This window comes from Atractosteus spatula, chromosome 22 (assembly GCF_055471065.1).
Source record: "Atractosteus spatula isolate fAtrSpa1 chromosome 22, fAtrSpa1.hap1, whole genome shotgun sequence".
Classification (NCBI taxonomy): Eukaryota; Metazoa; Chordata; class Actinopteri; order Semionotiformes; family Lepisosteidae; genus Atractosteus; species Atractosteus spatula.
Window position 1 is genome coordinate 7,847,970 of NC_142727.1, and position 27,163 is coordinate 7,875,132.

The following is a 27,163-nucleotide window of genomic DNA, read 5'->3' on the forward strand; positions in this document are numbered from 1 at the left end:
CCAATTATTACCAATTACTTTGGTAAGGAACAGCAGAAAACATACACACATGGCCTGGCTTTTTACATGACATTTAAATGCACAGTGCTTTTGTTAAACTGGGCTGAATGAGCATCACAGTGTGAAGATCTTGGAAGATAGGGTGTGTGTGTGTGACTGTTCAGTGAATACTTCAGTTTCATTTTCAAAGGGTATTTCCCTCCCACAAGCAGGTGCCCAGTTTGAGCTGCTGTAAGTAACTCAAGGTTTCTGGAAAAAGAAACACAGATTTTTGCGCGAGCCGGGGTTGCATCCTGAAGTCACAGGCCGTGCAGTAAGACGTCCTGCAGGACGGCTGGACAGGGGCTGGGCGTGTTGCACTGCCCTCTGCTGGACACCCCTACCTGCTTGTTCTCTGACTCCTTGACGGCCTGGTTGACGTAGTTGAGGATCTGTCGGCAGCATTCGCCAGCCCTCTTCACCTTCTCCTTCTCCTCCGCGTCCTCTGCACAATGACAACAGCTTTAGCTGACACAGCGCCTTAATTCTGACATGGCACCTCATAGGGCTTCGGGAAACACAAGCCAAAGTTATGCCAAGGAAGAGACAAGTTAAAGCACTATGCTGTCTGGACACATCTCTCTGCTGCTCCACCCAATCCTGCCTCTGCTTAATGATGTCACAACTGGCCATTGAGGGATTCGTCAAATGAGACATCCTCACATTGACTGCTTCTTAACTTGCTCGCCGGCTGTTAGACCAGAGACATGTTCCTTTCATCTCGCGTGAGTATTGGTGCAACAAGCTCGGCATGACTCCGAGTTCCTAGAGTTCCTTCACGGCAGAGATAGGCAACTCAAGTGCCAAGTTGGAGTTGTTACTGGAATCTTCAATTTGCAATTAATTAAGAACTGTAAAAAAATAAATTTAGTTTCCAAATAATTAACGGAATGGGAATTTAGCTTTTTTAGCAGCATCTGTATCACCATGAAACTCGCAACTGGCAACCAACTCAGCAGGTGTGAGCCTGGTCAGTACCTGGATGTGAGACCTCCTGAGAAAAACCAAGGTTGCTGCTGGACTAGGTGTAAGTATGACCAGTAGGGAGCGCATACCCTGCGATCTGTGAGGGTCCTAATGCCCCAGTATAGTGATGGAGACACTATACTGTAAAAAGGCACCATCCTCTAAATGAGATGTAAAACTGAGGTCCTTACTCTCTGTGGTCATTAAAAATCCCAGGGCGTTTCTCGAAAATAGTAGGGGTGTAACTCTGGCGTCCTGGCCAAATTACCCCCTGGTCTTTACCAGTCATGGCCTCCTAATAATCCTCATCTCTGAACTGGCTTTAGCACTCTGCTCTCCTCACTGAGAGCTGGTGTGTGGTGAGAGTACTGGTGCATCATCCAGGTGGTGGTGGAGGGGATCCCCATTACCTGTAAAGCGCTTTGAGTGGAGAGTCCAGAAAAGAGCTATGTAAGTGTAAGGATTAGTAAGAATTATAGAGTACTTAGTTGTCAGCCCACTCCTAAACATTTCACTGACTGTGAGAAGTACTCAAGGGCTGATGAAGTAATCAAAGCGCTTCCCAGAACCAATGTGACAGTGAGCGCCTCCGGGAGCAGCAGCAGCCAGGCCGAACCTGTGTACTTGGCGATGTTCTCCAGCAGCAGGGGGTACTTGGTCAGTCTCTGCATCTCCACGGGAATGATGTCCTTCAGCTGCAGCCTGCGACACAGCCGGTTGCTCTCCGCCTCCTGCAACACAGACCGCAACGGCACGGTCAGGGCAGGCCGAGTCCACCGACAAGGCCAGAGCCCTGCAGACCACACTGGGGAGCACAGAGCTTCACGGCTAAACCCAGGGCATCCGAGTGCCACTACCAGCAGGAAACACAAGCTGGTAACTTTGTATATACAGCAACACATAGATAAGGACAAAATACACAAGTAGCTCTGATAGGGCTGCTTTTCAAAGACCCTGAGCCTCATGTCTTCTCCTTTTTCACTCAGTCCTGGTCCTGGTGACCTACACATCTGATGGTTTTCATTTGATAACTGAAGCCTTAATTGACCTAAGAAGTTGCTTCACTGGAATATTTGCATTATGTTTCTAGTCACACGTTTGGGACTTTATTTCACTTACAAAACACAGTGAAAGCTCCAACATGGTTCAGAGCTGGGAACAAACAATTAACTTATTCTTATTATTAAGTAAATGGAGGGTTTAACTGAGCATTGACTACTTTCAGACTTCCCCTTGAGGACTTTTACAGATCCACTCTTATCAGCTTCACAAGATGCTGCTGAGCCAAACCATTAATAAAAAGTTTAAGTACCGTACCTGGTTCTCGCCAAGCATGTATTCTGCTCAGAGAAAGGAATGGCGACACATTGTGAAAGTCAATTTCACAGTTCAAGCCCAAGCGTCAGCGCTCACCTGGATGAAGGTCGTGAACCGAGAGTCCTTCTTCTTCGTCTTGATCAGCTCCAGAGCGAAGGGCTGGTTGCTGCAGAAAGTCCCGACCGCCCGCTTGATCTTCTCCTCCTCCCCGCCGCTGAACTGGAAAACCAATCCCGACACATCCAGGTCAGGCCGGCAGTCGCCACGGCAACGCCGCCGCCCCCCCCACCACCCCGTCGCCGGAGTGACGCCTCATTCGCCCAGCCTAAGGCCCAGTGCCGCACACTCACACACACGGCCGTGTCTCTGCCGGCCCGGTCAGCACTAGAGACACTCCTCCAGCTCCCATTGGGGAGAACTAACAAGAGCTTCCCCCAATGAGCGCCTGCGTTTTTGAAAAGAATCACTGAGGACATAAACATTTAGACCTTTAATAAAACAAAAAAAAAAAACAATACAAAAAATAGATACAAGACTAATATCATATGAACATATGGACACAGTTATCACATATATCATAAACATATGAACATAGTTTCAAGGAAGAGCAGATTTTTGCTGCAGTGCAAAATATGCTCCCCTTGTTTTTTTCCCCAAACAGAAAAAAAAAATTAATCATCCAGATTACATTTAAGCAAACGGTAGCAGAGCCGCAGAGTTTAGCGTGCAGAAGCAAAGACCGTTTTCCCCCAACACCCGATTAGCATACTGTATATCAGGCTCTCTGAATCCGAGCTGCCGTACAATGCCCAGAGCTTTACATTTCCTCTCACCCAGGACAGAAGGTCATCTCCGATCTGGTCAATCACCGACGTCTCGTTTTTCTTGCGGATTGTCACCATTTGTTCGCTTATTGAAACTACAAGACACAGAGAGGCAGAGAGCGTTACTACACAGCAACCAGCAACAGGATCCAGACAGAAGGCAGAACAGTATCTATAACAAGGCCTAGTGATCGAAGATAGAATTACATTAAATCTTAGTTCTATTAATCTATGCTGCATCTATAACTGCAATGCATCCTATTCTGAGAACAGCTTGGCTTGAAGCAAATTTGTATCTAACGTACAGGGTCTATAACGGGCTACAGCATGATGTTTGACATAGAAAAAAAATTGTCGGCAGCGTAGTGCCAGGCACAGAGCCGGGACGCGGACCTGGGGGTGCCCAGGCACAGAGCCGGGACGCGGACCTGGGGGTGCCCAGGCACAGAGTTGGGACGCGGACCTGGGGGTGCCCAGGCACAGAGCTGGGACGCGGACCTGGGGGTGCCCAGGCACAGAGCTGGGACGCGGACCTGGGGGTGCCCAGGCACAGAGCTGGGACGCGGATCTGGGGGTGCCCAGGCACAGAGCTGGGACGCGGACCTGGGGGTGCCCAGGCACAGAGCTGGGACGCAGATCTGGGGGTGCCCAGGCACAGAGCTGGGACGCGGACCTGGGGGTGCCCAGGCAGAGCTGGGACGCGGACCTGGGGGTGCCCAGGCACAGAGCTGGGACGCGGACCTGGGGGGTGCCCAGGCCCAGAGCTGGGACGCGGACCTGGGGGTGCCCAGGCAGAGCTGGGACGCGGACCTGGGGGTGCCCAGGCACAGAGCTGGGACATGGCTGACTGTACCGTGCAGCTGCAGGATCTCCTCCAGGTTGGCGAAGATTTGCTTGATTTCTCCGGGGGACAGGATGGCCTCCTGAGAGAGCTTCTGGTAGAAGACGCGGTCCAGCACACGCAGCATGCGCAGGTGAGCGCGCTCCGTGTAGAACAGCTCTGTCAACGGCAGGCAGGCTGGGGTCAGAGGTCAAGGCGAACCACACACACGCGCCCTGCGCTAAGGGCCATTACAGTACTGGAACAGCAGAGGGCAGTGAGCCGTAACACAGCATAATAATCGACTGAGGCCGATACTCGGCCATTCTTGCCAATGGAATTACTTAAATATATATTATTGAGTTGAATTATTGACAATAGCCAAATGACTGTGTTTGAGCTCTATAAACATCTTATGAAGGAAAAGACAAAACAGATAATAGGAGATGTAAGTCACCCCCTTTACAACAGGTTGCATAGCTATAACAGAATGGGGAGCAGCCTTTGCAACACAAGATAAACACCTACAGACACAGAAGCTCTTTGGTTCCTGCAGCAATCACACTGTCAAATGAGCACTTCCAGTGCATTTACAATCCCATAAATGCTAAAATGTAAAGACTTGTTGTAGTATTGTATGATGTATCTTCTATCTTGATTTTCTGTACTTGTATGCATGTCTTTTTCTTTATATTGGTAAAGGTTGTGACAGATATATTGACAAATGATATTCCCAGGATTGGGATAATATGGGTCTTCTAATCTTCTATCAAGAAACAGCTGGATGACTGGATTGACCAACTCATTAGGGTGTTGGCCCATATGGCCTCCTCTTGTTTGTAACCCGTTTGCAAAAGAAGAACGAACCCAGGAGATCACTTGGAAAATCTGGTTATAGTGCTAAACTCACATATGAACTCACAATCTTTCAGGTGCACACTGATGAATAAACAGGGGATCACAGCAACAGAAGGTTTTAGGTGCAAGATAAACTAGGTCCCATTGTAGGTCTTTTTTTTCCAGTACAGATTTCCAGGTTGCTCACACTGCCTTGTTGACTGGACCAGCCTCCTATACGACCTTTGACCTCACCATTAATGACTTCCTGCCTCTTGATCTCGTGGGGTGTCAGGCCGGCCAGAACCTCCCGGCTCACCAGCTGCTGCCAGTTCGGCGGGTCCAGCTCAGCGTCGATTTCGTAGCACTGGTCATCCTCGCTCTGCACATCGCCGCCGCTTAGCGTGTCCATCCTGACAGGGCAGCGGAGGGAGAGAGAAGGAAAGTGAGCGAGGCTGCACGGCCCAGGGGAAGCCCTGAAGAACCCCTGCAGATGCCAGGCGAACTTCCGCGGATACGCGCGGAAATTAAAAGCTTTCCCAAGCGCTGTTACAGCCCTGGAAAGATCAAACTACATTTAAAAACAAAAGCATGACGTCACCTTCTGATGGCCTTGGGGGTGCCAACCTCCAGGGTTCTGCAAAGAAACACAGAGATTCAGTCACTTCAGGACCGACTTGGTTTCTTTTCAGTCACAGGGGTCACAGGTCACATGAAGACTGAAGGGGCAAGAAGAAATACCATTCAAACCCCCCCACCTTCTCAAAAAATGATTCAAGCAGCATCACAGATCATGCGAAGCCAAGTTCTGCTGTTCCAGTTCTAACGCTGCTTACTCACTTCTCCCACTGACGGCTCTCTCCGTCACTCAGTGCCCAGTGGGAGACTGACAGGGACAGGCCTGGCCAGCAGCACAGCGAGGGAAAGAGTGGACACAAGCTCAGCAGCTTCGGGTACCTCAAGCACCAGCTCGCACAATGCATACAGTAAACACACATTTTACCCTAAGCTACGTATTAGTCTGACAAACTAATAAGGACAGATGATATGCTGTTGCCTTACTGCTGTTTTTAATCAAGTAGCTTGTTCTTACAGCAGAAAATTAAATTTAACCACAATTAATGTGATAGTAGTGTCACTATGAGCAAGCAAGAACAGATTCCCTTCGCAGGCTGAACACAGTGACTAAAAACGAAAAACCGAGAGCTCTGTGACGTATAAGAGACCCCCCAAGACTTACCACGAGTGATAAACCCCCTCCAGTCTTCAGACGGGAGAAAGGAAAGTAACAACAGCGTATGAAAAGAAAACATTAAGCCATTTCAGGAGGCAACGTCGAAAGACAGGCAGAGCTCTGCTCCATCCTCTGGCGAGCACTCTAAATAAAGTCAGAGCTGGAACAAATATAGCCTCGGGTGGCTCGGTCTGGCCAAAAATTTCTCCCAGGCCCCTGTACAAACTCAGCTCCAGTAACCCAACACCCAGCATGCTGTTGTTTCAACTAATGTGGACTTGGCAGCCAAACAAGATCCTTCGAAAAGCTCCACCCAGAGCCTGCGTCACCACAGAAAGGGGGATGCCTGCAGTTCGCTCACAGAAGGCCACGACCACGCACTCGTTCGCTTGCGGGCAGAGCTCAGCCACAAGTCCTCACCTGTCCACCTCCCGCTCCTCTTCCGGCAGCTGCTCGAAGCCGGGGATGTTGAAGTCGAAGACCGTGTTGGGGGTCCGGGGCAGGCCATCCACAGATTCGCCCGGGTGCTGCCCCTCGCCGTGTTTGGGGGCTGCCGAGAACGGGGCGGCACCTGTCCAGGCAAGGGGGAGGGACGGTTAACTGGGACCCAGATCCACTCAAAAGCAGCCGGGGTACAGAGAGGGGCAGACAGGAGCACTATGCTGTGGACTCAAGGCTCTGAGAGCAGGAAACTGCTCGAACTGCTTGAGAGCAAACACAGTTCGGGAAAACAGTCCGAGGCAGAACCAAGCTTCCGAAATTCCAGAAACTTGACGGGTTCAGCTCAGAACGTCACAAGAAAAAAACATTAAAATCCCTCCAATTTCTATGCTCTACAGCCACGATGTATAAACATGTCACTAGAACAAAAGCAAAGAATGAACAGCAAAAACAAGAAGCCTGGCTGAACTGTGATTAGGAAATCTACACTAAACATCCAGTTAAATTAGAAAGAAAAATCCACACGTGGAAAACAAGTAAGAAACATAGTGGGAAGGATAGAAAAAAGAGATTTCTGCTAGTGCATATGGCTATGAAAACTGATTATGGATTATTACAGAGGATGAAGAGAAGGCAATGCGGTTATTTAGGCAGGACAAACAAGTCACAGAGACGCACAGAAAGCCGTACAAGAGGCCGGAGCAGGAAGGGCTCGGGCTCAGGAAGAGGCACGAGCTCTCTGGGTGGGAAGCAGCGCACAAAGCACGGAATAAGAGGGGAAGCGAGAGGGAAACAAAGGGAGAGGAAGCTGAGGAGCGAGACGGGAGCGAAAGGGGGCTGACCAGAGTCGAAGTCGCGCCCCCCTGGCTCGGCGCTCAGGCCCCCGCTGGCGCTGTGAGGAGGCGAGGTGGCGAGAGACGGGGTGTGCGTGGGGTCCGAGCCCTCGCTGGACTGGCTGCCCCGGGTGCGGCCGGGCTCCGGGTGCTCGGGGACGCTGGGGGCCGGCTGGGACATCTGCTTCTGCGGCCGCTTGCCGTGGAGCTCCATGGCGCGGCCTACTGCACACAGACACGCCGCCAGGCAGAGCAGTCAGTACCGCCGCTCTGTGCCATCAGTGCCCAGGAGTCGCGGGAGGGTGGAGCTGCTGATGCGGGAGGGAGTGGCGAAGCCCCCTCCAAGCACAGCCCCCCTCCCGAAACAAAAGCTCCATCGTCACACAGCTGGCTCCCAGCTCTGCTGTCCTGGACTCACTCACACATGACAGGATTCTCTGCAACTATGAATCGTCAGTGCAACAACCCAGAGCTGGGGTTCACCACCTCACTGCAGACTAACGCCACCAATTGATACGGCATTTGTTTGCTATGCCAATATGGTACGTTCAACCACTGCAGCTTTTCAAAGCACCGTCAAAGTGATCGTTGTTACATTAGCTGCAGCTTTGACAGTATTTGGGAGAATGGCTGCAACAAACATCACTTGTCTGTTCACCAACAGCAGAATCCACAGCAAATGAACCCAACTAACTCTTAACAACAAGCACTGATTCATCTTGGAAATCAGAAACTATTTCTTTCTTCTGAAAAGATATGGAAGGGAACATCAATCACAAGTGGAAACTTGTAAACCAAAAAAATGGTTGACACTTCTTTACCCAAAGGGTGGGTGGGAGTGTGGAACAGATTGGGTACGAGCCAAGATGTTAAAGCTCACCCTGGCTTTTTTCTCAAAATGTCTGGATGAGATCCTGGAATAAATTAACAGCTACAGACCTCTCTCGTTTGTAACCTTTCTTACATTCGTATGTTCTTAAAGGTAACCCAAACTGGCACAGCTGACAGCGCGATAACTGCGGAGCCGAGGGAGGGAGACACTCACTGGCCATGCTGTCTTGACGGCTGGGCCGGCGGGGCGGGCCGAGGATGCTGGGAAAACGTGGTTTCTTCACCTTCTCCTCTCCCTCCTTCTCTGTCCTGATGCTTTTCTGCTCCCAATACAGAACACAGTCACTTCACCAGTGTGCGCAGAGCACTCGGGTTCAGCAAAAGTCACGGCTTTCTCTGCAGACACTCTGCGCCTGGTACGAAGGGTCTTATTCTTCATACGTTGCAAACACACTGCTCAAGAATACCAACCATCTACCCCTCGTACCCCAGTCACACCCCCCATCTATCCCTCGTACCCCAGTCACACCCCCTCACCTGCCCCTCATTCCCCAGTCACACCCCCCCATCTGCCCCTCGTACCCCAGTCACACCCCCTCACCTGCCCCTCATATCCCAGTCACACCCCCCATCTATCCCTCGTACCCCAGTCACACCCCCTCACCTGCCCCTCGTATCCCAGTCACACCCCCCATCTATCCCTCGTACCCCAGTCACACCCCCTCACCTGTCCCTCGTACCCCAGTCACACCCCCTCACCTGCCCCTCATTCCCCAGTCACACCCCCTCACCTGTCCCTCGTACCCCAGTCACACCCCCTCACCTGTCCCTCGTACCCCAGTCACACCCCCTCACCTGCCCCTCGTACCCCAGTCACACCCCCTCACCTGCCCCTCGTACCCCAGTCACACCCCATCACCTGCCTCTCACCTGCCCCTCTTTCCCCAGTCAGAAAACTCTTATGTCCATGACTGGACTGCTTAGCCCAAGACCAATCCGTTCCTGCTCCCTGTGATGATCAGGGACTGGGAGATTCCTGGGATCGCGAGGGAGCAGGGAGCACCCGTACCTTGATTTTAGGGAGGAAGGCGCCGATGCGGACCCGCTTCTGCTCCAGGATGCGCGGCTCCTTCACTTTCACCCCCAGATGCTTCATGTAGCTGAGGATGACGTACTGCATGGTGGTGCTGGCAGGGAGAGTGGGTAGAGACCGAGAGGGAGGGATAATAATAATAATAATTACTTACACTTATATAGCGCTTTTCTGGACACTCCACTCAAAGCGCTTTACAGGTAATGGGGATCCCCTCCAACACCACCAATGTGCAGCCCCATCTGGATGATGCGACGGCAGCCATAGTGCGCCAGAACGCTCACCACACATCAGCTATCAGTGGGGAGGAGAGCAGAGTAATGAAGCCAATTCATAGAGGGGGATTATTAGGAGGCCATGATTGGTAAGGGCCAATGGGAAATTTGGCCAGGACGCCGGGGTTACACCCCTACTCTTTACGAGAAACGCCCTGGGATTCTTAATGACCACAGAGAGTCAGGACCTCGGTTTTACGTCTCATCCGAAGGACGGAATAGGACATCAGCGGATAGGACATCAGCAGCCGAGGAGCAGCACAATCCTACCTTGGGGCTGATGTAAATGCACCACAGGCACAGACCGGGGCAACTGCAGCGTGTCAGGTCTCGCTGTTTAAATTGCATGTTCAGGTTCAAGGGCTGAAGCCGATACATTCTCCCAGGTCCCACAATCGTCCACTAGGTGGAGCCAAACTAAACACTAAAACAGGCCCAGCACGTGGGCACTGATGCACTTGATTGGACTGGTGCCTGAGCCCCCGCGGGTGACTGGTTACACTCAGGACTGCGGAGATCCCATTAGGGGCATCTGCCAGCCCTCAAGGACCAAAGATGTGTGATAAGTAAGAATTAAAACCTTCTTTTAAGGCTTGAGAAAAAAATTATCGATCACTGAATGTTAGAAGAATGCTAACCCCCACCAGGTTAGAAATATAGATAAATATAGGAATAACCCGCACCTAGCTCATTCATATAGATATATCTAAATAAATATAACCATCAACCCTACCTGGCTTAATAATATATAAATGCCCTGACTAAGGTATATATACGGTATTAACACTACTTGGGGATGGATTTTTGTTTTTACTGCATTAAGAATTTTGATACTACAGTTCACAAAAAAAAAGTGAATGCAGAGCTACGCAAGCATTAAAATCATTCCTACGTAAGGTTTGGGGTAAAATGTGAACTGGTGCAATCATATACATTCTTCAGTCAGCAGTATTGCGAAGCCAAAGAGTTTTAGCTACTCTTTTTTTTTTTTTACTGTGAGGAGGTGTAGAAATCGAAAATTATAAGATTCTAATGTTGCACAAGATGTCAAGGCTGTGTCATAGTAGACAAAGGTTGTCCTCACCACTTCTCCTCTTCTGTAGGCTGCGATGTTAGTCTGGAATGAAAAACACAGGGTTGAAAAACTTTTCCCTGGGAATTAAAATAGCATTGGCATTCTCACGCTTATTATTTATTGACATTTATGTTGGCAGTTCAAAAAATCTCTTCGGAGTCAGAGTGCTCTATAGGCACACAGCCAAAAACGGGTTTATCACCAGAAAACTCACGAACACTGCAGTGATCTCACCAGATCAACAGTAAGAGATTAGAGCACCTCAGCTAAATTCTAAAGTGTCTGCACAAATCTGTTTTCAAACTTGTTTTCACTTTCACAGCCAGGCCATCCACCAGTTACATGACTTGGACCAGTGATTGGGCAGGTGTAGTGTGAGCTGATGTGTGTCCGTAAGGCTGAATGGACCTTAGGCTGGGAGAGAAAGGCATCGCCCCGGCAACAGGGGCACAGTGTTGCCGTGGAGACCGGCTGACCTGGATGTGTATAGTATAACCTGCTGTATGCCAGAATGAGCTGGTGTGCGCGCACATCAGGTCACGCTAGTTTTCAGGCACCGTGGACTCACAGGACATCCTCGATCTTGGAGATGATGTGCTCGGCGCAGGTCCGCTCCTTCTCCAGCGCGACGCGGTCCCTCATACGCTCTGTGTCCAGCTTGGTCAGGTCATTCTCAGCCACCGTTAGCCCCATGCTGCGCTTCTGTCTGCACAGACACACACACGCACGCAGGCGCCGGAGTCAGTCACAGCGCTGCCTCCCACCCACACTTTCACAGAGCCTCCAAGGGCGCTAGCAGGGATTCGAACACGGCGGGGCAAAACGAGAAGCTTTTTTGCAGAAATGGAGAAATATTCTTATGAAGAATCTAGATACAATGGGGAACAACTGGCTAGTGTCAACATTTCCAGCTTCAAAGCAAGGGGATGTCTGCTGAGATGTAGGGGTGAAGGATTCAGTGATCAAAGCAATCGTAGAGTTTATCTTGGTTTACCTTAGCTAATTAAGTTCTTCGGAAGTGATTAAGGGTCAATGAAGAGTCCAAGAACAGGTTATAAAAACAAGCAGGGAGGAGGAGACAACAAAACAACAAGAGCCAAGTTTAAATATGAGTAAAATATTTGATGGCATTCTGGGGGTTTTCTTCATGGTTAGGACGTTAGGCCTCTGGTACACCTTATTTGAAAGTTTGTGTGCTGGTATGTTTATGTCGTCATTGTTAATACACACTTGTTTAATCCAGAGTGCCTGAATTTTTACTCTTTTCACTTAAACTGAGAATCTCAGGTGTCTGTAATTATACCAACCACAGCAGAACGTCCTTGGCAAAATCTTTACAAGCCAGACCTTAGAATGATTTAATTTACGAACTGAATGATTTCTGATATTTCTCTAGTTTCGTAACCCCTATCCGTAACAACATCAGCCCTGTGAAATACTTCTCCCTGGGGAAGAGGACCTCGTGCACGCCCACTCCCCGGATTCTAGAAACCGTCTGTTTCCTGACAGATTTACACCCGCACGGGCCCAAACAGGTTTCCCGTCCTGGACGCAGAGAGGCAGCGGGTCGAAGGTGCGAAGCCGCACGCGTTATTCAGACCCGGACGCGTTTTTTTCCGCGTTCATCCGCCAGCCAGCGGGGCACAGGCCCGAGCGGGCGGGGCTTGAATCTGACTGACGGCTGTCGCCTTACAGGTCCTTATCACCACCTCCCAGGACCAACATCTTTCACACCCCCTTTCCGGCTCCCGCCCCCCCCCCCCGGATTAAATAACAAAACCATCCCAAATCCGAACTGACAGAAAGGAGACAAGCATGTCGGGCTGAGGAAATCAGGGAGCAATTCCAGAGGAGAGCTGGATGCCCTTTCCGTCATCCCAGTGGGAGATGGTGTCGCATCGCTCCGTAAGAGGATCAGCAGCGTCCTGCTCTCGGAGGGCCGGGATAATCCCCTGTGAAATCGCTTACGGCTGGAGGAAGGGAATGCCTCTCTGCCGCTCTTTTACTGTCGCAACACTCTAAAGATGCTGTCGGTGTCCAAATATTAAATTTTTTCACACCCTGGCTGAAAGTATTCATTTCCATTCCCCTTTACAAAAGACAAAATGAAAGGTGTAACAGCTCCCAAGGCCGCATTTATCAATCCCATGATTTTATAGCAATGTCCTTTATCAAATCCAAAAGCCCAGCCCACGGGCAACCCTGAAAAATCACGAGACACCTTGGGGTGAACCAGGGGAGACCTTTATGCACTCACAGGGAAACCTTTCTAACTGCCTCTCCTTTCAATCTCCAAATGAACACAAACTGGCCACTAGAGGACAATGTTTAAGTCCAAACGCTACAACAGTATTTCAATGGGCAATGCATTGCCCATCCAACCCAATCCATCACTCCATCTTTGCCGGATGGCAAGATTAACAGATTAAAAACAAAGGCCATGATTAAAACCCCCGATCAACTACCGCTGCCCAAGTGGGTCTCACCTGAAGTCTTCTAGGTTCTTCTGAATGTCCGGCAGTAGCGTGTCCTGCATCACCTGGACATACTGCCTGTGCAGGTCCTCTGGGATCAACTCCGGCCGCCGCCGCTCTGTGTCCACATGCAAGATAGGATCAAGGGTCAAAGGTCAGGGGAGAAAGAGTGACTAACACAGCAGCAGGGTGCTGCATCATTTTACTGACTTCTTCAAGTAAAACCAACACAGCGTAAGGCAAAGCATGATTTAATAATAATAATAATAATAATAATTGCTTACATTTATATAGCGCTTTTCTGGACACTCCACTCAAAGCGCTTTACAGGTAATGGGGATCCCCTCCACCACCACCAATGTGCAGCCCCACCTGGATGGTGCGACGGCAGCCACAGTGCGCCAGAACGCTCACCACACATCAGCTCTCAGTGGGGAGGAGAGCAGAGTAATGAAGCCAATTCATAGATGGGCATTATTAGGAGGCCATGATTGGTAAGGGCCAATGGGAAATTTGGCCAGGACGCCAGGGTTACACCCCTACTCTTTTCGAGAAATGCCCTGGGATTTTTAATGACCACAGGGAGTCAGGACCTCGGTTTTACGTCTCATCCAAAGGACGGTGCCTGTTTACAGTCTAGTGTCCCCATCACTATACTGGGGCATTAGGACCCACATGGACTGCAGGATGAGTGCCCCCTGCTGGCCCCACTAACACCTCTTCCAGCAGCAACCTTAGTTTTTCCCAGGAGGTCTCCCATCCAGGTACTGACCAGGCTCACACCTGCTGAGCTTCAGTGGGTTTTTGGCCTAATGCGTTCATCGGCACAGCCAACAGACTAATTTTTTTCAGAAAACTTGTCCAAGGACCCAGAAGGACCCACAGCACACATGCTGGTGTTATGTGCTAGGTGGAGATTTACTCTCCTACCGTAGCCCTTCCGAGGTACCTAAACCAGACCTTTCAGCAAAGCAGACAGCTATGAAACTGGCCGTCAAGGACTCCGTGTTTCAAAATATATGACTTTGAATGCATTAATTATCCCACAAATATCTTGAACCCCTCTCGCCTATCTCATTTCAGTTAACTCGGAGTGTGGTTACAGCCATGAGACAAACTAATTGGTCCCAACAGGAAATGAGATCATGGGTGAGGTTTCAAGGCTCTTCTGAGGTTAATGACTTCAAAGGGGAAGGAAGCTGTCAACAGGGAAGCTGTGCCTCTGGCCAGACCACTGGTGACCCTCTTTCTCTTTCGCTTTCTCAGATAAAATAAGCCAAGTACTCATTTCAATTTCAATGCCAGAAGACCAGGACAAAAGGAGGGAGGTTTGGGATGCAGGGTTTTTGAAAAATTCATCATAAAAAAAAATGTTTCGTAAGCATCTCTTCTCCACATCTCAAACCGAAAAGATTTCAAAGCCAATTTAGTTTTATCGTAGATTCTACACTATCTACATTCTACACTAATCACAACTAATTTGGGGTCGATTTTCACAGCTGCACCAGAAGAGGTTTTTGTCAAAAAAAATCACACATTTTTAGAAGAGGTCTGCTTACCGAGTTCTGTGGAGATGGACTCGGGCACAGCAACCTTCAGATTCTGTGGATAAGGAATATGTCCAAAATGAGCAACAGGCAACAGGTGTTTCCAATCTTGTCTCATAATGCAGAGCTTGTCAGCACAAGCACACGCAAGGAAAATAAGCCAGGAAACGATCGAAAATATCAAGTCCAAACTCCTGAGAACTAGAACTTCTGATCAGCAATCAGGTTCACAAGCTCATTTCAGCATAAAGTCTTCAGTTTTCTGAGGGAAGAGTCTGAGCTTTTCAGCTGTTCTTCCTGCAGCACTCAGATAAAGATGTATGAACCAAAAGGCAAACAGTAGTTCTGAAATACTTTTGTAAAAGAGGAGATTCTGACTCCAGATGTTTTCGGCAATGAAGATCACAATACGATAACCATCCTGTTTACAGAAGGGATTTTTCCCGACTTACCATATATTAGTACTCCTTACTGTACATTCCAGGGCTGCCCAAACGCATTTATTCCTCAAGAACCATCATTTAAGGTGAGTCAGTAAAGGTGAAGCACTATAGTCTTATTTAACACCTGTTCCTATTAAGTAGTATTGTGAAACCTGACTATAGAAGAAAAACTGCATCTCTAAACAAATGACAAATGCATTATGAATGATTAAATACAGAGGAATATGAAGAAAAAATAGATTGAGTTACTTCAGAGTTTTGTAGACAAAATAATGTGGTGGTAAATATTTTTATAGTGTTTATTCTTTTACCAGAGCTTATATGAGCAACAACAGGTAATTTACACCTGAAGAAGGCTCTACAGCGAAAATGTTGTGTCTCTTCTTTTCCTTTCAGCATGGAATAAACCTTTACCAGTTCCTTTGCAGTCTACGCATGCTGACACATCTACCTACTTGAACAAGTGACTTATCTTTTTGCAAGTCAGTAATTTATATAAACAAACTTGATTTCTTATTACTGCTGTCAGAGTTGGCAAAACAAGTTAAAGAAGAGATTTTTTTAGAATAAAGAAGAAAAGACCATTTGAAAAAATACAGTTTGGGAAGAGAGGTGTTAGAATAATGAACTGATGATCCTTGTTTCTTCAGAAGTTTGGGCCCCTTCAATAAATCCTATTCAGAAGTCAAAACAGAACATTTCCTCTTCGGCAAACTACTCCTCCGAAATAATCAAATCTTTCAGAGTCAATGTCTCGGAATAAATTTGATAATCCAAATGTCCCGTTTTAAAGGAACAACCACAAAAGGTCCTTTAAAAAAACCCCAAAAAAGGCAACTTGCTCCTTCGATCGGTGGAAATGAGTGGCTAAGGAAAAATAACAAAAAAAGTTTGAACGTTTTTCAGCCACGCTGGCAGTGATTATGTATTAAATTTTCCAAGCGCTGTCCTGAGAGTACAGGTATTGCCGTATTGCCCAGCCACTGAACTCTGAGCCGCCCCACTGTGCCCAGAAGAAGCCAGACAATGAATCTTCCAAGTCACACCGCCCCAGGCTAATCGGACTGCTGTGCTTTCCATTAATGAGGATGAGACCCAGCCTAAAAAAAACCCAGAACCTGTCGTGGGAATAATCTCTGATCAACAGACTCTTGTCACATCCCATTACTTGTCAGGAAACTTTCAGGGCTACACGGTTTATCACAGGGCTATGCGGTCTGGGTGCTGTTGATGAAAATACACAGGTCAACATTACTAGCTGTGAAGAAATTCGGAAGACAAAATTTGGCTAATAAACCCAGTGTTGCAAGTTACAATGCTGAAGGTCAATAATTTCTCTGACAAGACTGCTGGGTGCTTGGGCTTCTCGCTACAGATGCTCTCGGCCTGCAAGATTTCCGCTGCCATCTTCAACATATTTTATTTTGGCTTGTTCTCTTGCACAAACACACATGAACTCAAAGGCATCTCCAATTAACTGATAAGCGTGAAGGAGATTTCAATTTAGACCACGGGTGGGGCTGACGATCATTCTGTGGTTAAGGGTAACCTTCCAGCTGGTCTCATTTTATTGAGCTGATTTCTGCCTGCCTGCGAGCACAGCCCAGCACAGCTGCGTCTCTTCACAGGGTGGTTTGGGTTCATTAACTAAATTTCCACCAAAGCACGGGAGTTCTGCAGCAGCACTGTGGAGTCGGAATGGCAAAATCACAGGGAGGCCAGATAAATAACCTGAGAGCAAAGGAGGCTAATCCCTTTATCTTCCTCGCACACACACAGACGCTCTCAGAGCTGCGTCTGACGGGCTCAGAGACACGAGCATGAGCTCCGCTCCTCGGAGGTGGATCTGTGTGGTTCTTCGTTGCCGGGGGGGTGCAGGCGGGACAGGGGCGGGGCGGCTGAGCATGCTTCTCAGCGCGAGAGCAGGATGGGCTTTGACCCGCCGGCTCTATCACGAGTGCTGCAGCGTGGAGGAAATCCCCTGCGCACGCGCTCCGGCGGCTGTCCTGGCCAGGGACTCGGCACTCGCTGAATCCGGGCATCAGCCTCCGACCTTGAGCGAGGTCCAGAAGGACCCTGTCCACGCCTCTGCAGGAGGAGGAGACCCGTGGGAGATCAGGCGCTAACAGGCTGCCGAGTGCCCACCCTCCCCGTGGCATAACAACAACCGGAGAGCCGCTAATTAGCTCTGCAGGCTGCAGCCAGGCATGGCCCAGACCACGAGTCATTAGGCCTTGCTCGTTTCTCCCCACGCTGGGATGGTGCTTTTGCTCTGACCATTTTCAGCTGCAGATAAAACCCTCAGAGGGAGACAAGCGTTCTGCGTGCACCAGACACAGGAAGAGGCTTTTCTTCAAGGACTTATCTTCTGTAACACAAGCCGAGCTGCAAGAGACAAGGGGCTGCTGCAGGAAGGGAAAGCTGTCTTCGGGGGGCTTCTGGTCCGATTATAAGGAGACGGGGCACTGCCGGCGTTACTCACCGCCCCTCTGTCCATGAAGAAGGTGTGGAAGTCCATGAAGATGCGACGGGTCTCTTTGGAGTTGGTCTGCTTGTAGAGGTCAGCGTAGAGGTAGCACAGCTGAGTGGGACAGAGGATGGAGTCAGACAGGACAGAGGAGTTCCTCTGCTCACTGAGAGCAATTGCAAAGCATACCTGACCCAAAACCTCACCGAGGCTAGAATCAAACATGCTCAGCAATCTCACCATAAACGAAAGAAAATCTTCTATGCAACACTTAAAGCGTTTTGTAAAGAATGAAAACACAAGTCAGCACGATCAAAGCCAAGCACAGGAAACGCCAAACAAACAGAACCACCTTAAAAAACTGTAAAAAAAGTCCTCAAGGTGCCATCAGGCTTTACTGAACTTGCACTCTAAAACTATCTGGGGTAACTCAGCGAGCACTGACCAGCGGCGCGGGGTCGAACTGCGAGACGACGTGGTGGAGGAAGGCGGCCAGGTGCGCCGGCCGGGACTTGAGCAGCTCCATGCTCTGGAAGCAGCTGCACTGGCCATTGATCTGCAGAGAGAGGACAAGAGCACAGCCGACTGTCAGGAGCCCAAATCCGGACTGGGTGTGAGGGATCCGCCTTCTTTCTGGGCAGGAGGAGTGAGGAACTTAACCAAAAAAAAGTCCACTCATCCCACTCCACTCTTCTCTCATGGCTTATTGATTCCAGAGCCTCATCAGCTTTAGATACAGTGGACTGGGCATGCAGCCTGGAGTCTGACGTGGGTCTTCAATGTCCCCCACCTATATCCCACAGCATTGTAACTGCACTGCTTGAATGTGGGTTTCAGACTGGAGCGACCGAGGTGCAAACCTCACAACGCAATCCACTTGGAGAACACCCCCACATGGTTGCTCGCTCTCATGCACAACTAAATTAAAAAAGGAATTGTGGGACTGCACTTTACAGTTACTCCCTGACTGCAGACGTGACCCATCCCAGGTAGCTGGTGAAACTAAACAGCAATGTGTTCAACACGAGAAGGAAGGTCAGGTTCAAATCTCACTCCTGACATTCTAACAGCTCAGTGTGAGGCTTTTGCAGGCACGGCTTTATCCGAAGTGGTGCTGGGAGAATGGAACAAGCTACCCAGCCATGTGGTTGAAGCCAGTACCCTGGTATCTTTCAAGACACAGCTGGAAGAGTTGCTTAGATTAATCTAACAACAAACTTCCTCCTATGTTCTTATGTTCTTACCTGATCCTCCGTTTCAAAGTAGTCGTCCTCGGCTCCGATAATCTGAGAGGCCAGGCGAGACGAGGGGCTGCCGATGCTGGACTGGGAGTGGGAGTCCTGCCAGGAAGCACAAGACTGTCAGACCTCCCCCTTCCTGTCTCCCCTCGCCAACATCTCTCCGTCTGCGGGCTTTCAAACCCATTTACAGGCCCCTTTATTTGCGATTGAGTCTAACTGGGAGAAGGTCTTTCTCCAGAAACACGACTTTGGTAAAACAAGCATTAGTTGTATCATGAACACATTACGTTGCAGGTTGTTCTAGTGGACAGCCTCCTGGTTTCTCTCCTGAAACAGTAAGGATGGAGACGCAGTGTGCCTAGGAGAAAGAAGACGTCAGGGAACAAGACTGCTGTTAGGGCTAAGACGGTAAAAGAAATGAAGCCAGGTCATGCCCAGTGGTTTCTGCACTGCACTGGTGTGACAGTCGCTGCTCCAGACAGGCTCGTTTTACACACACGGATCCCTCCAGGTCACACTGGAAATTCCTGCGGAACCGAACTGGGATGCAAAGACAAGCGCAGGACGGGACCCTGGAATCTCACCGGGTCGGGCGTGTCCTCGGCCTCCGGCGACTCGAAGGAGTTGAGCCCCTCCCTGGGCGCGGTCTTTGGGCTGTGGCAGGGCGTGTCTCTTTGGCACTGGCTGTCCGTGAAGGCGGAGTGCAGGCTGGACGAGATCTGCAACACAGAACAGATCGGCTACCGCTGCGGCTCCATCACCGCACGCCACAGGAGACCGCCTGCAGCATGCAGGGGGAAAAACATTTTAGAATACCATCTCATCTTCATATGAGGAGATGATACTCTAAACGCTGAACTAATTACAGCTTTGTAAAAATGCCACTCGTCTCTGAGAGAGGGGAGCGCTTCAGCTCGAGTGAGCACTTCTCCTGTGCCTCTGGGCAGAAGACAACGAGGATTAAAACCTCTCTGCGCTGGACAGCATTATAATGAGGCTGCATTAGCTGAATGGCCTGAAAGAGGACTCCTGACACGTCGAGCACACTACTATCTGATCCACTTCCTCAATCCTGAACTAAACTCTTACTAAAAAGCATACTTTTATCCTCACTATTTATTAAAAGGGGAGGAAGGGAGAACCAAACATGACCGAATCCGGCAGGAATGTGGCAGCTGGATTCTTCTTACCGTTCGGCTCTTCTGAAAAGTAAATGCCGTATGTGTGAACAACAGCCTTTTGACACTGAAAAATTAACATAATGAGGATCTGAAAAAAAAGTGGTCAGAGTGAAATGATTTATACAGTGTGTGAATTTCTCTCTGGATGCTTCCCTTTTAGAGTTTCCCTGAAATTGACAGTAAACGGGTCTGGTGGCGCACAGGAAAATCGCTGAATCAGCAGCAGCAGAAGGAGTTTTGAAGCTCTGGCTGAAGCACTCCGTAGTGTCTCAAGCTAACACTGCGGTGTAAACATTTTAAAAAAGAGGAAAGGACGGACTGCCGTTTTGACCTTGAGAAGAAGAGGCTCCCCACTGTAGAAATCTGACCCTGGCCTGGGAGTCCTTACTCCTGACCTTACTTTTTGCATTTTAAACAGACACCTGCTGCATGTGATGTGTCAGAACTTAACTCAGGAGTAACTGAAAAGAAGGGTAACATTATCAGGAATAGCCACTGTGCCATAAGCGGAAATATTTTTGCTAATGGTCATTCATGGTAATAACATAGAGTGACCATGGCTGGACTCTGTGGGGAAATTGAACTCGTCTCCAACTTTCACCGAACTGAGCCGACACTCACGCTGGGGGCTGTGCTGTTGGGCCGGGGGCTGTCCACTGCGCCGTCGCCCCGCGGGGAGAGGCCCTGGTCCGCGTCCGCCGCCCCGTCCTCCCCTTCGCTGATCTGCAGGGCGTCCGAGGGCAGCCTGGAGGGGAGCGGCCCGTCCTGCAACACCAACACAGCCTGCCTCAAGCCGGACCGCCCAGACACGGGCATCGGAACCCGCCGGAATCGCAGCGGCGGCTAGGGGCTTTCGGACCCTGTCCGGACCACCGCGCGGCGACGCCGGGGCTGCCTTGCGAGCCTACCTGCACTCCGCCCGTCGCCTTGCTGAGCTGCACCTGCAGTTGAGGAATGTGCTTCTTGGCTTCCTGGATCTCCTTCAGTAGTTTAGGTGTGGGGTTTCGGCTGTACTCTTCCTTCATCGCCTAGGGGCCAAACAGAGGGAGAAGGGGTTGATGTGAACGGCGCCACCTCTGACCCGCACTGATTTCAAGACCCCAGCAGGACGAATAACACTGCAAGCCCCCTCCTGGCATTCAGCTGCAGTGGGTTCGCTACGACAGAGGTCTTGTCTCCTTGCTCCCAGCCACCACCGCGACATGTGGAAACGCAACTGCCTCCACCTTTTTTTCCTAAAAAAAAGGATATTTTGCCAAACGGTCTCTTTCAAGATGACTCCGAGCTACTGCACTATAGAAGGGCTGAAATGGGAGAGAGATAATCCTTTATCCTTAAAAACTTCTGGTCCTCTTCTTCAGGCACCTCAAAAAACCTGGGTTGCAGGCTCTGGTCACACGGCTCAAGCAGACTGACAGAGATAAAGGAGAAGAGAAGCTACAGGAGCCGACAGGGATGGAGGTGAAAGTCAGAAAGTCAGGTCTGGACCTAAATACAGAACTTTTAACACAGCACATACAACATCCGTTAACTGCACGCAGATAGGCACGGAGGCAGACATAAAGACAAATGGAAACACAGAAAGACATGCACAGGCAAGAATGCAGGAAGACAGACCGACAGGAAGATGAAAGCAGGCAGAACCTAGCTCTGTCACAGTCCCCAGGGGATTAAGATGTGCCAGCCAGGAGCTGGAGACCTGAAGCAGAAGCAGAACAAGTACTTTTTCCACTGAAGCTCCTCCACTGTCCTCAGCAGCCTTCCCGTGTCCTCGTTCAAGAGCTCCGCACTGCGTCACGGTGAGAAACGCTCTCTTGCTGACAGGCGAGGAGGAAGTGAGGCTGCTGCAGCTGGAGGAGGGGGGGGGGGGGGGGGGCGCAGAAGATTTTCCCTTCCAGGCCCTTTGCAGATCCGACCCACCAGGCCTGCTTGGTTCTGGTTCTGCTTGCGAAGAGCCGACTCACGCAGCGGCTCGCGCGCACAGCGTTGCGGCCACAATAGCAGCCGCCTCCCTGCGGCCCAGCCCAGGGAGGGCCACCAGCAAGGGAAGTGGGGCTGGTAGTCAGTTATCTGCCCACATCGCCACAGGAAAACCCTCTTCCTTATCGCCACAGCCTACGCTCAGCTAACTCTCCAGAAATTGCTCTGCACGGTCCAAGCCATCAAGATTCACCTCGGAGAGACGGTTCCAGCTGAATCCCACAGAGATGAAAGTTAAATTCCTCACACCTCCCCCTCTCCACCTCTTAAACCCGCTTCCCTTCCTGATGTACCATAATAAGGTGAGGCCTGACTCACCTCAGAGTGACACCAAGCAGCACAAATTACTTGCCTAGTTTATTCCAGAACCGACACTCCCTCCTGTCAATTAAAGCCTTACCTGTAAATCCTGCTGTTCCTTGGAGAGCATCTTCTGTAATATATCCACCTTCTGGTTGTGCACAATGTTGTTTTCTTCCTGTAAAAAAAAAAAAGAAGCAGAGTTTTATCTCTCTCATATAATACCCCACAATGACAACCATCTTTCTTTCATAATGTCCTTTCTGAGACGGTTTCAATTACAAAGTCAGCACAGTCAACGACACAAACAAAATGTAACTTGCCAACCACCCTCTTATGACCTTAACTTTGCACCAAGAATTTCTGCAACAACCACGCTGTAAAATGTATTAATGTAAATCTCCGACCAGGATGTTTCAGCAAACAACCTCAGAGATTCAGAAGAGTGATTGGGAGAAGCGACACGACCTTGTTGACATCAGAGCTGAGCAGACCAGCATCCCGAAGCTGGTACAACTTTCCTGCTATCCAGTGTGAAGCACAATCCCCCACTGTGTGAGGGCGAGAGATGGGAATCTACTCGTGCTGCATGCCCCTCGCTCACATGATGATCTTGACGCCTGATCCCAAAAACTGCAGACCTGCGTTTCGGTTTCCTCTCAGTGGTGACTGCACCGCTGAGGGTCGATCACTGCTGCCTGGAACTGCACCGCATCCCACCATAAGGCACTGCAGCGGGTGGTCCCACAAGGACTGTACTCCAACACCACTACACACACGACAACCGAATGTAAGCCGAAATTGTACTGTCCCTTCGATAGCTCAGTAAAACTGTATTAGTTGTAATATTTATTAATCACCGTACTATTTTTGCACTGTTCCCCGAATTACCTTGCACTGTTTTTGTCCTGTTTTATTCTTTCCTTGTTTACGGATTTTGCACAGTTTTGATTACGTTATGTTATTACACGTTACTGTTATTGTTATTGTGTTACTGTCTATTGTCTTCTCTTCTGTTCTATTTATATACTGCACCTGAGTGACTAATGAGAAACACTTTTCACTAGACTATGCACCTGTGTAAGTATAATGACAATAAAGTTGAACTGAATTGAATTGAATTGAATTGGAAGCACACCCTGAGTTTGTCTATCCTCCGCGGGGGGCCGCAAGACGCCCTAGTCAAACCTGGGCTGGATGGATGTTTAATCTCTTTGAGGATTAAGCATCGATCCAGGCCACGGAGGAGGGGGTGGGGGCGAGGGGAGTCCGAGCCGTGTGCCGGTGGGGAGAGTCCAGTTCGCCGCTACAGCTGATCAGCTCCCGAACCGTTCCTCCAAATCCGGTTTCGGGGCTCTGACCCGACAGCATGCGGGCACTCCCTCTCCCCAGTATCCGCATGCCCCGAGCCCCCATCTGGTTGCGTCACGCAAAATCGCCGAAGCCGAAACGCAGGAGCAAGAGCCAGGACGTCAGAGACGCTCCAAGGGGGGGGGGGGGGGCATTTTTCCGAGTCTTCGGGAAATCCCGCCTGTGCCAGTGCTCCAGCGGGGCCCGGCCCAGCCCCTGCAGAACCACAAGCCGAACGGACTCGGAGGGCCTCTTACCCAGACGGGCACGGGGGCTGTGATGCGGTCCGAGGGGCTGGAGGTGCGCTCCCCCGCCGTCTGTCCCGGGGAGTGTGGGGAGGTGACCGAGGACCCCCCTTGGCCCAGCGGCCCGGCGTCCCCCTCCACCTCCGTAAGGGGGATCTGGGGTAACCCGGGAGGTCGCCCCAGGACTGTGAGGGCCACATAGGAGCCCGCTGCAGAGGAAAAAACACTCTGGATTAATGAGAGATCCTTTTTTCAGAACAACAGCCCATATTCTAAAGCACGTTTCCTGTCAGAGGAGAACGTGGACTCCCCAGTCACGAAACAAATGTTCGTGCTTTTCAGGGTGTAGATTTCACCTTCCGGATTCAGGCTGCCATCCAGCTGCTGGGCTGTAATTAAAAGGGTTGTTGTGCCAAGAGGAAACCAATGCCATCAATCAATCAGAGAAACACTGTGTCCAGCTTTATCTGTTTTAAAGTGCTGAACGACACTTGAGTACAGCTGCCTGGCTGGAGATCAAGTGAGTGTTGGGACGAGAGAGCTGATGAATAAGGAAACCTCAGGAAATTCTTCTCAATTAGATGCTAAAACGTTTTAAAGTCCACTGATCTCTCAGCAGCGTATACTACAGTAATCAATAAGGTGGTCAGAGGCTATTTCTCTCGTTGTGCCAGTAAGAACGAGTGGTGGTCGGGCAGGACAGAGTCAAACGGGGCTGCGCTACTTACATTTGATCAACTTCACAACTTCCACATGGTTCGAATGTGTGACCAGGGTCCCATTCACCTGAAAGACAACAGCTCCTCAATTACCAAAACCGAAACACCAAGCGCCACCTGCAGTCGGCGCAGACTCCGCTCAGAATTTGTTTTAAGGAATTCTTAAAACCCCTGCAAAAAATGAAGAGGTCCTGTGAGGGGGACTGTGATGCTCCTGCCACGTGTAGTTCAGGTTAGAAGGAAAAACAGAAAAGGCCTTTGCAGGTTTTCTTTTCAATCACACTGATATTAAACCACAAGGATGGCGTTACAGTTGTCACGCAGGGAACCGTGAACCAGTCTCTGCAGAGACATCCGTCATCGTTCTGCTCAACAGACATCACGGCGGCGCGTGTTTGCGTGAAGCCTGCGCGGCTGCAGTTCCGCGTCTCGCCACCAGGGGGCAGAGCGAATCGCTCGTCGCCTCCCAGATCAGGAGGGGGAACCTTTAAAGAAAAGCTGCGCTACAGAGGTGCCGATGGCTGAAAGTGCAGCAGAGCAGTCCACATCCCGACAGGCTCGCTCTGGGCCAGCAGGGCCTGGCTCACAAGGCCTTTCTCACAGGATATTAAGACAGCTGTGAGAGGGTACCGACGTCAGCGGGGAAGCAGTGCACAGCAGCGCAGGAACCCAGCCCTGACCTCACCTTAATGATTCTGTCTCCTGTCTGAACGCCAGCACGCATCGCAGCTCCATCTAGGGGAGAAAGAGAGAATTACACCTTGCTGCAGGCTGTTGTAGCACTGCTGTCGTGCTACAGAGACTCACCTGGCAATGTGATCAAGCCTGTTTTTCCCTTGAAACGAGCTCCTGAAAACAGCTTAACCTGCACTAGAAAAGAACCCTCATAAAAATAAATCTGAAGGCATTCCCTTGTTCCAAAAGAAGGAAGACAAATCCATTTATTATTCAGCACTAATAAAGTGTGCCGTTAATTTAATTCCTGCTGGGTGTAGCTAAGGCTAAGTTCGCATAGGCCTATTTTTACAGCTGAATAACGGGGGAAAAGCTTGCAATCATTCTTCTCGAAGATGTGTAGGAATCTTCCATCATTTGCAGCAGTAAAATCCTTGATCACACACAGTCGGGTTCTCTTTAGCTCAACGATGTGGAGCACAATCATATCATTCTTTTCTAGAGTGGGGCTGGTTTCCTCAAAACCACAAGCCACGGAAATCCAGCGTTGAGTCTGCGTGTCCCGTCTATGAAAACCGATATTGAAACAGGAGTCCCGGTTATCGCAGACCGGTTCAGAACGGAACCGGCCCGGAGCCTGCAGATACCTGTACGAAGCACACCTGGAGAGGCCTGGAATTCGCTAGTGGTTTTTTTAACAGGACGGGAAAACCCAGCAGCATTTCTGTATCGCTGGCTCTCTGTTTTTTCCCCCACCCTGTTGAAGTCTGACTCATCGCTCCAGAAATAAATCCACAGGACGAAACTTTGCGAGGCTTTGCGGGGTGGTCGTGCAAGGAGGGGTTCGTTACCGCCACTCACCGCGCAGAGCCAGAGCGCCGTTCTCTGTGCGGCGTAACGGGGGGGGGCGCGGGCGACGGCACCCGCATGTTCCTGTGGGGAAGCAGTCGTCACAGACGACTTGGCCAGGACAGTCGCCCGGCAGGCCAGCGAACTTCGGCTGCGCAGGAGGAGGCCGGGCGAGTTCCTGCTTCGATTCATTGGGATTTTGAAGGGGCGGGGGGCCTCTTTTTCCCCCCTTAATGCCTTCCACTCCAGTCACAATATTCTGCTTCTTGGCCATCTGAGATCTGAGCAAATTAATTGCGAGGACAGTACCGGCTTCAAATTAGCCTTAATAAAAGGGGCCTTTGCTGTGTGCGAAACATAAACTGCGCCACATGCAAGCCGTCTGCCTGGTGAAATACAAGGATCTTTTCAAGGGCTGAACCCCAAATACAGGGCTTTCATAGTAAAAAGGGTCTTATTATAGGATTAAATTCCAAACACTGGCATCTGCTGGATTACAGAGTGTAGCAGACAGTTTCAGCGTTGCCATAGTAATTATTACATTGTATAATAAGAAAGCGCTGCTATGTACACAGTTCAGTCTAGTGGCTCTGGCGCACTGTATTTAGCTTGAAATAAATGCAAACAGCACCTAAAAGATAAATGATGATTCTACACCAGTTTAATGTCCACGAAGGGTTGGGCAACAGAATCCCCCAGGCAGTATATCCCGTCTGCACAGACACGCTTCCAGACTTCATGCTGTTAGGTTGTCTGTGAAACCCCTGTCATGAGCTCGTGATATCTGTATAGATTGTGGAAAGGAAAATGTTACTCCAGTAGTTTCATGGTAGCTAGAGCCTGGGTCACAACTGAGTCACAGTGACCGACAGTGATCAGGACTTCGCAGAGAGCAGTGCGTTCACTCCAGGACAGAACTCCTCCAGGACAGGACCGGGAAGAGTCCGCCAGGGCTTTCCGGGCTCCCTAGAGAACGGTCACCTGCTGAGAGCCCGCGGGCTAGTGGCGACATCCCTGCTCCAATCAGAGCAGAACCATCTGTACGTCGCTCTGAACACGAGAAAGGTTACAAATGAGAAGAGGTCATGCGCCACGTCCAGGCCCTTG

At 50.0% G+C, this 27,163-nt stretch overlaps 1 protein-coding gene across 3 annotated transcripts in view; it reads right to left on the bottom strand.

Annotated features, from left to right (window-relative positions):
- The window catches only part of arhgef12b (Rho guanine nucleotide exchange factor 12b), a 92,292-nt gene that overhangs the window by 13,936 nt on the left and 51,193 nt on the right, over window positions 1-27,163 (bottom strand). For all 3 annotated transcript variants that reach the window (XM_088939659.1, XM_088939658.1, XM_088939656.1), the window contains 25 exons: window positions 25,218-25,267; window positions 24,542-24,599; window positions 23,826-24,022; window positions 22,319-22,396; window positions 20,847-20,966; window positions 20,560-20,703; window positions 19,342-19,476; window positions 18,761-18,856; window positions 17,962-18,072; window positions 17,532-17,630; window positions 14,619-14,661; window positions 13,072-13,177; window positions 11,154-11,291; window positions 10,595-10,627; window positions 9,212-9,329; window positions 8,357-8,462; window positions 7,321-7,536; window positions 6,458-6,608; window positions 5,405-5,440; window positions 5,059-5,216; window positions 4,000-4,146; window positions 3,156-3,241; window positions 2,419-2,541; window positions 1,622-1,736; window positions 384-484 (listed from right to left, as the gene is read on the bottom strand). In XM_088939659.1, coding sequence (XP_088795785.1) covers window positions 384-484; window positions 1,622-1,736; window positions 2,419-2,541; window positions 3,156-3,241; window positions 4,000-4,146; window positions 5,059-5,216; window positions 5,405-5,440; window positions 6,458-6,608; window positions 7,321-7,536; window positions 8,357-8,462; window positions 9,212-9,329; window positions 10,595-10,627; window positions 11,154-11,291; window positions 13,072-13,177; window positions 14,619-14,661; window positions 17,532-17,630; window positions 17,962-18,072; window positions 18,761-18,856; window positions 19,342-19,476; window positions 20,560-20,703; window positions 20,847-20,966; window positions 22,319-22,396; window positions 23,826-24,022; window positions 24,542-24,599; window positions 25,218-25,267 — 2,765 coding nt within the window. The remainder of the gene's footprint in view (window positions 1-383; window positions 485-1,621; window positions 1,737-2,418; window positions 2,542-3,155; window positions 3,242-3,999; window positions 4,147-5,058; window positions 5,217-5,404; window positions 5,441-6,457; window positions 6,609-7,320; window positions 7,537-8,356; window positions 8,463-9,211; window positions 9,330-10,594; window positions 10,628-11,153; window positions 11,292-13,071; window positions 13,178-14,618; window positions 14,662-17,531; window positions 17,631-17,961; window positions 18,073-18,760; window positions 18,857-19,341; window positions 19,477-20,559; window positions 20,704-20,846; window positions 20,967-22,318; window positions 22,397-23,825; window positions 24,023-24,541; window positions 24,600-25,217; window positions 25,268-27,163) is intronic.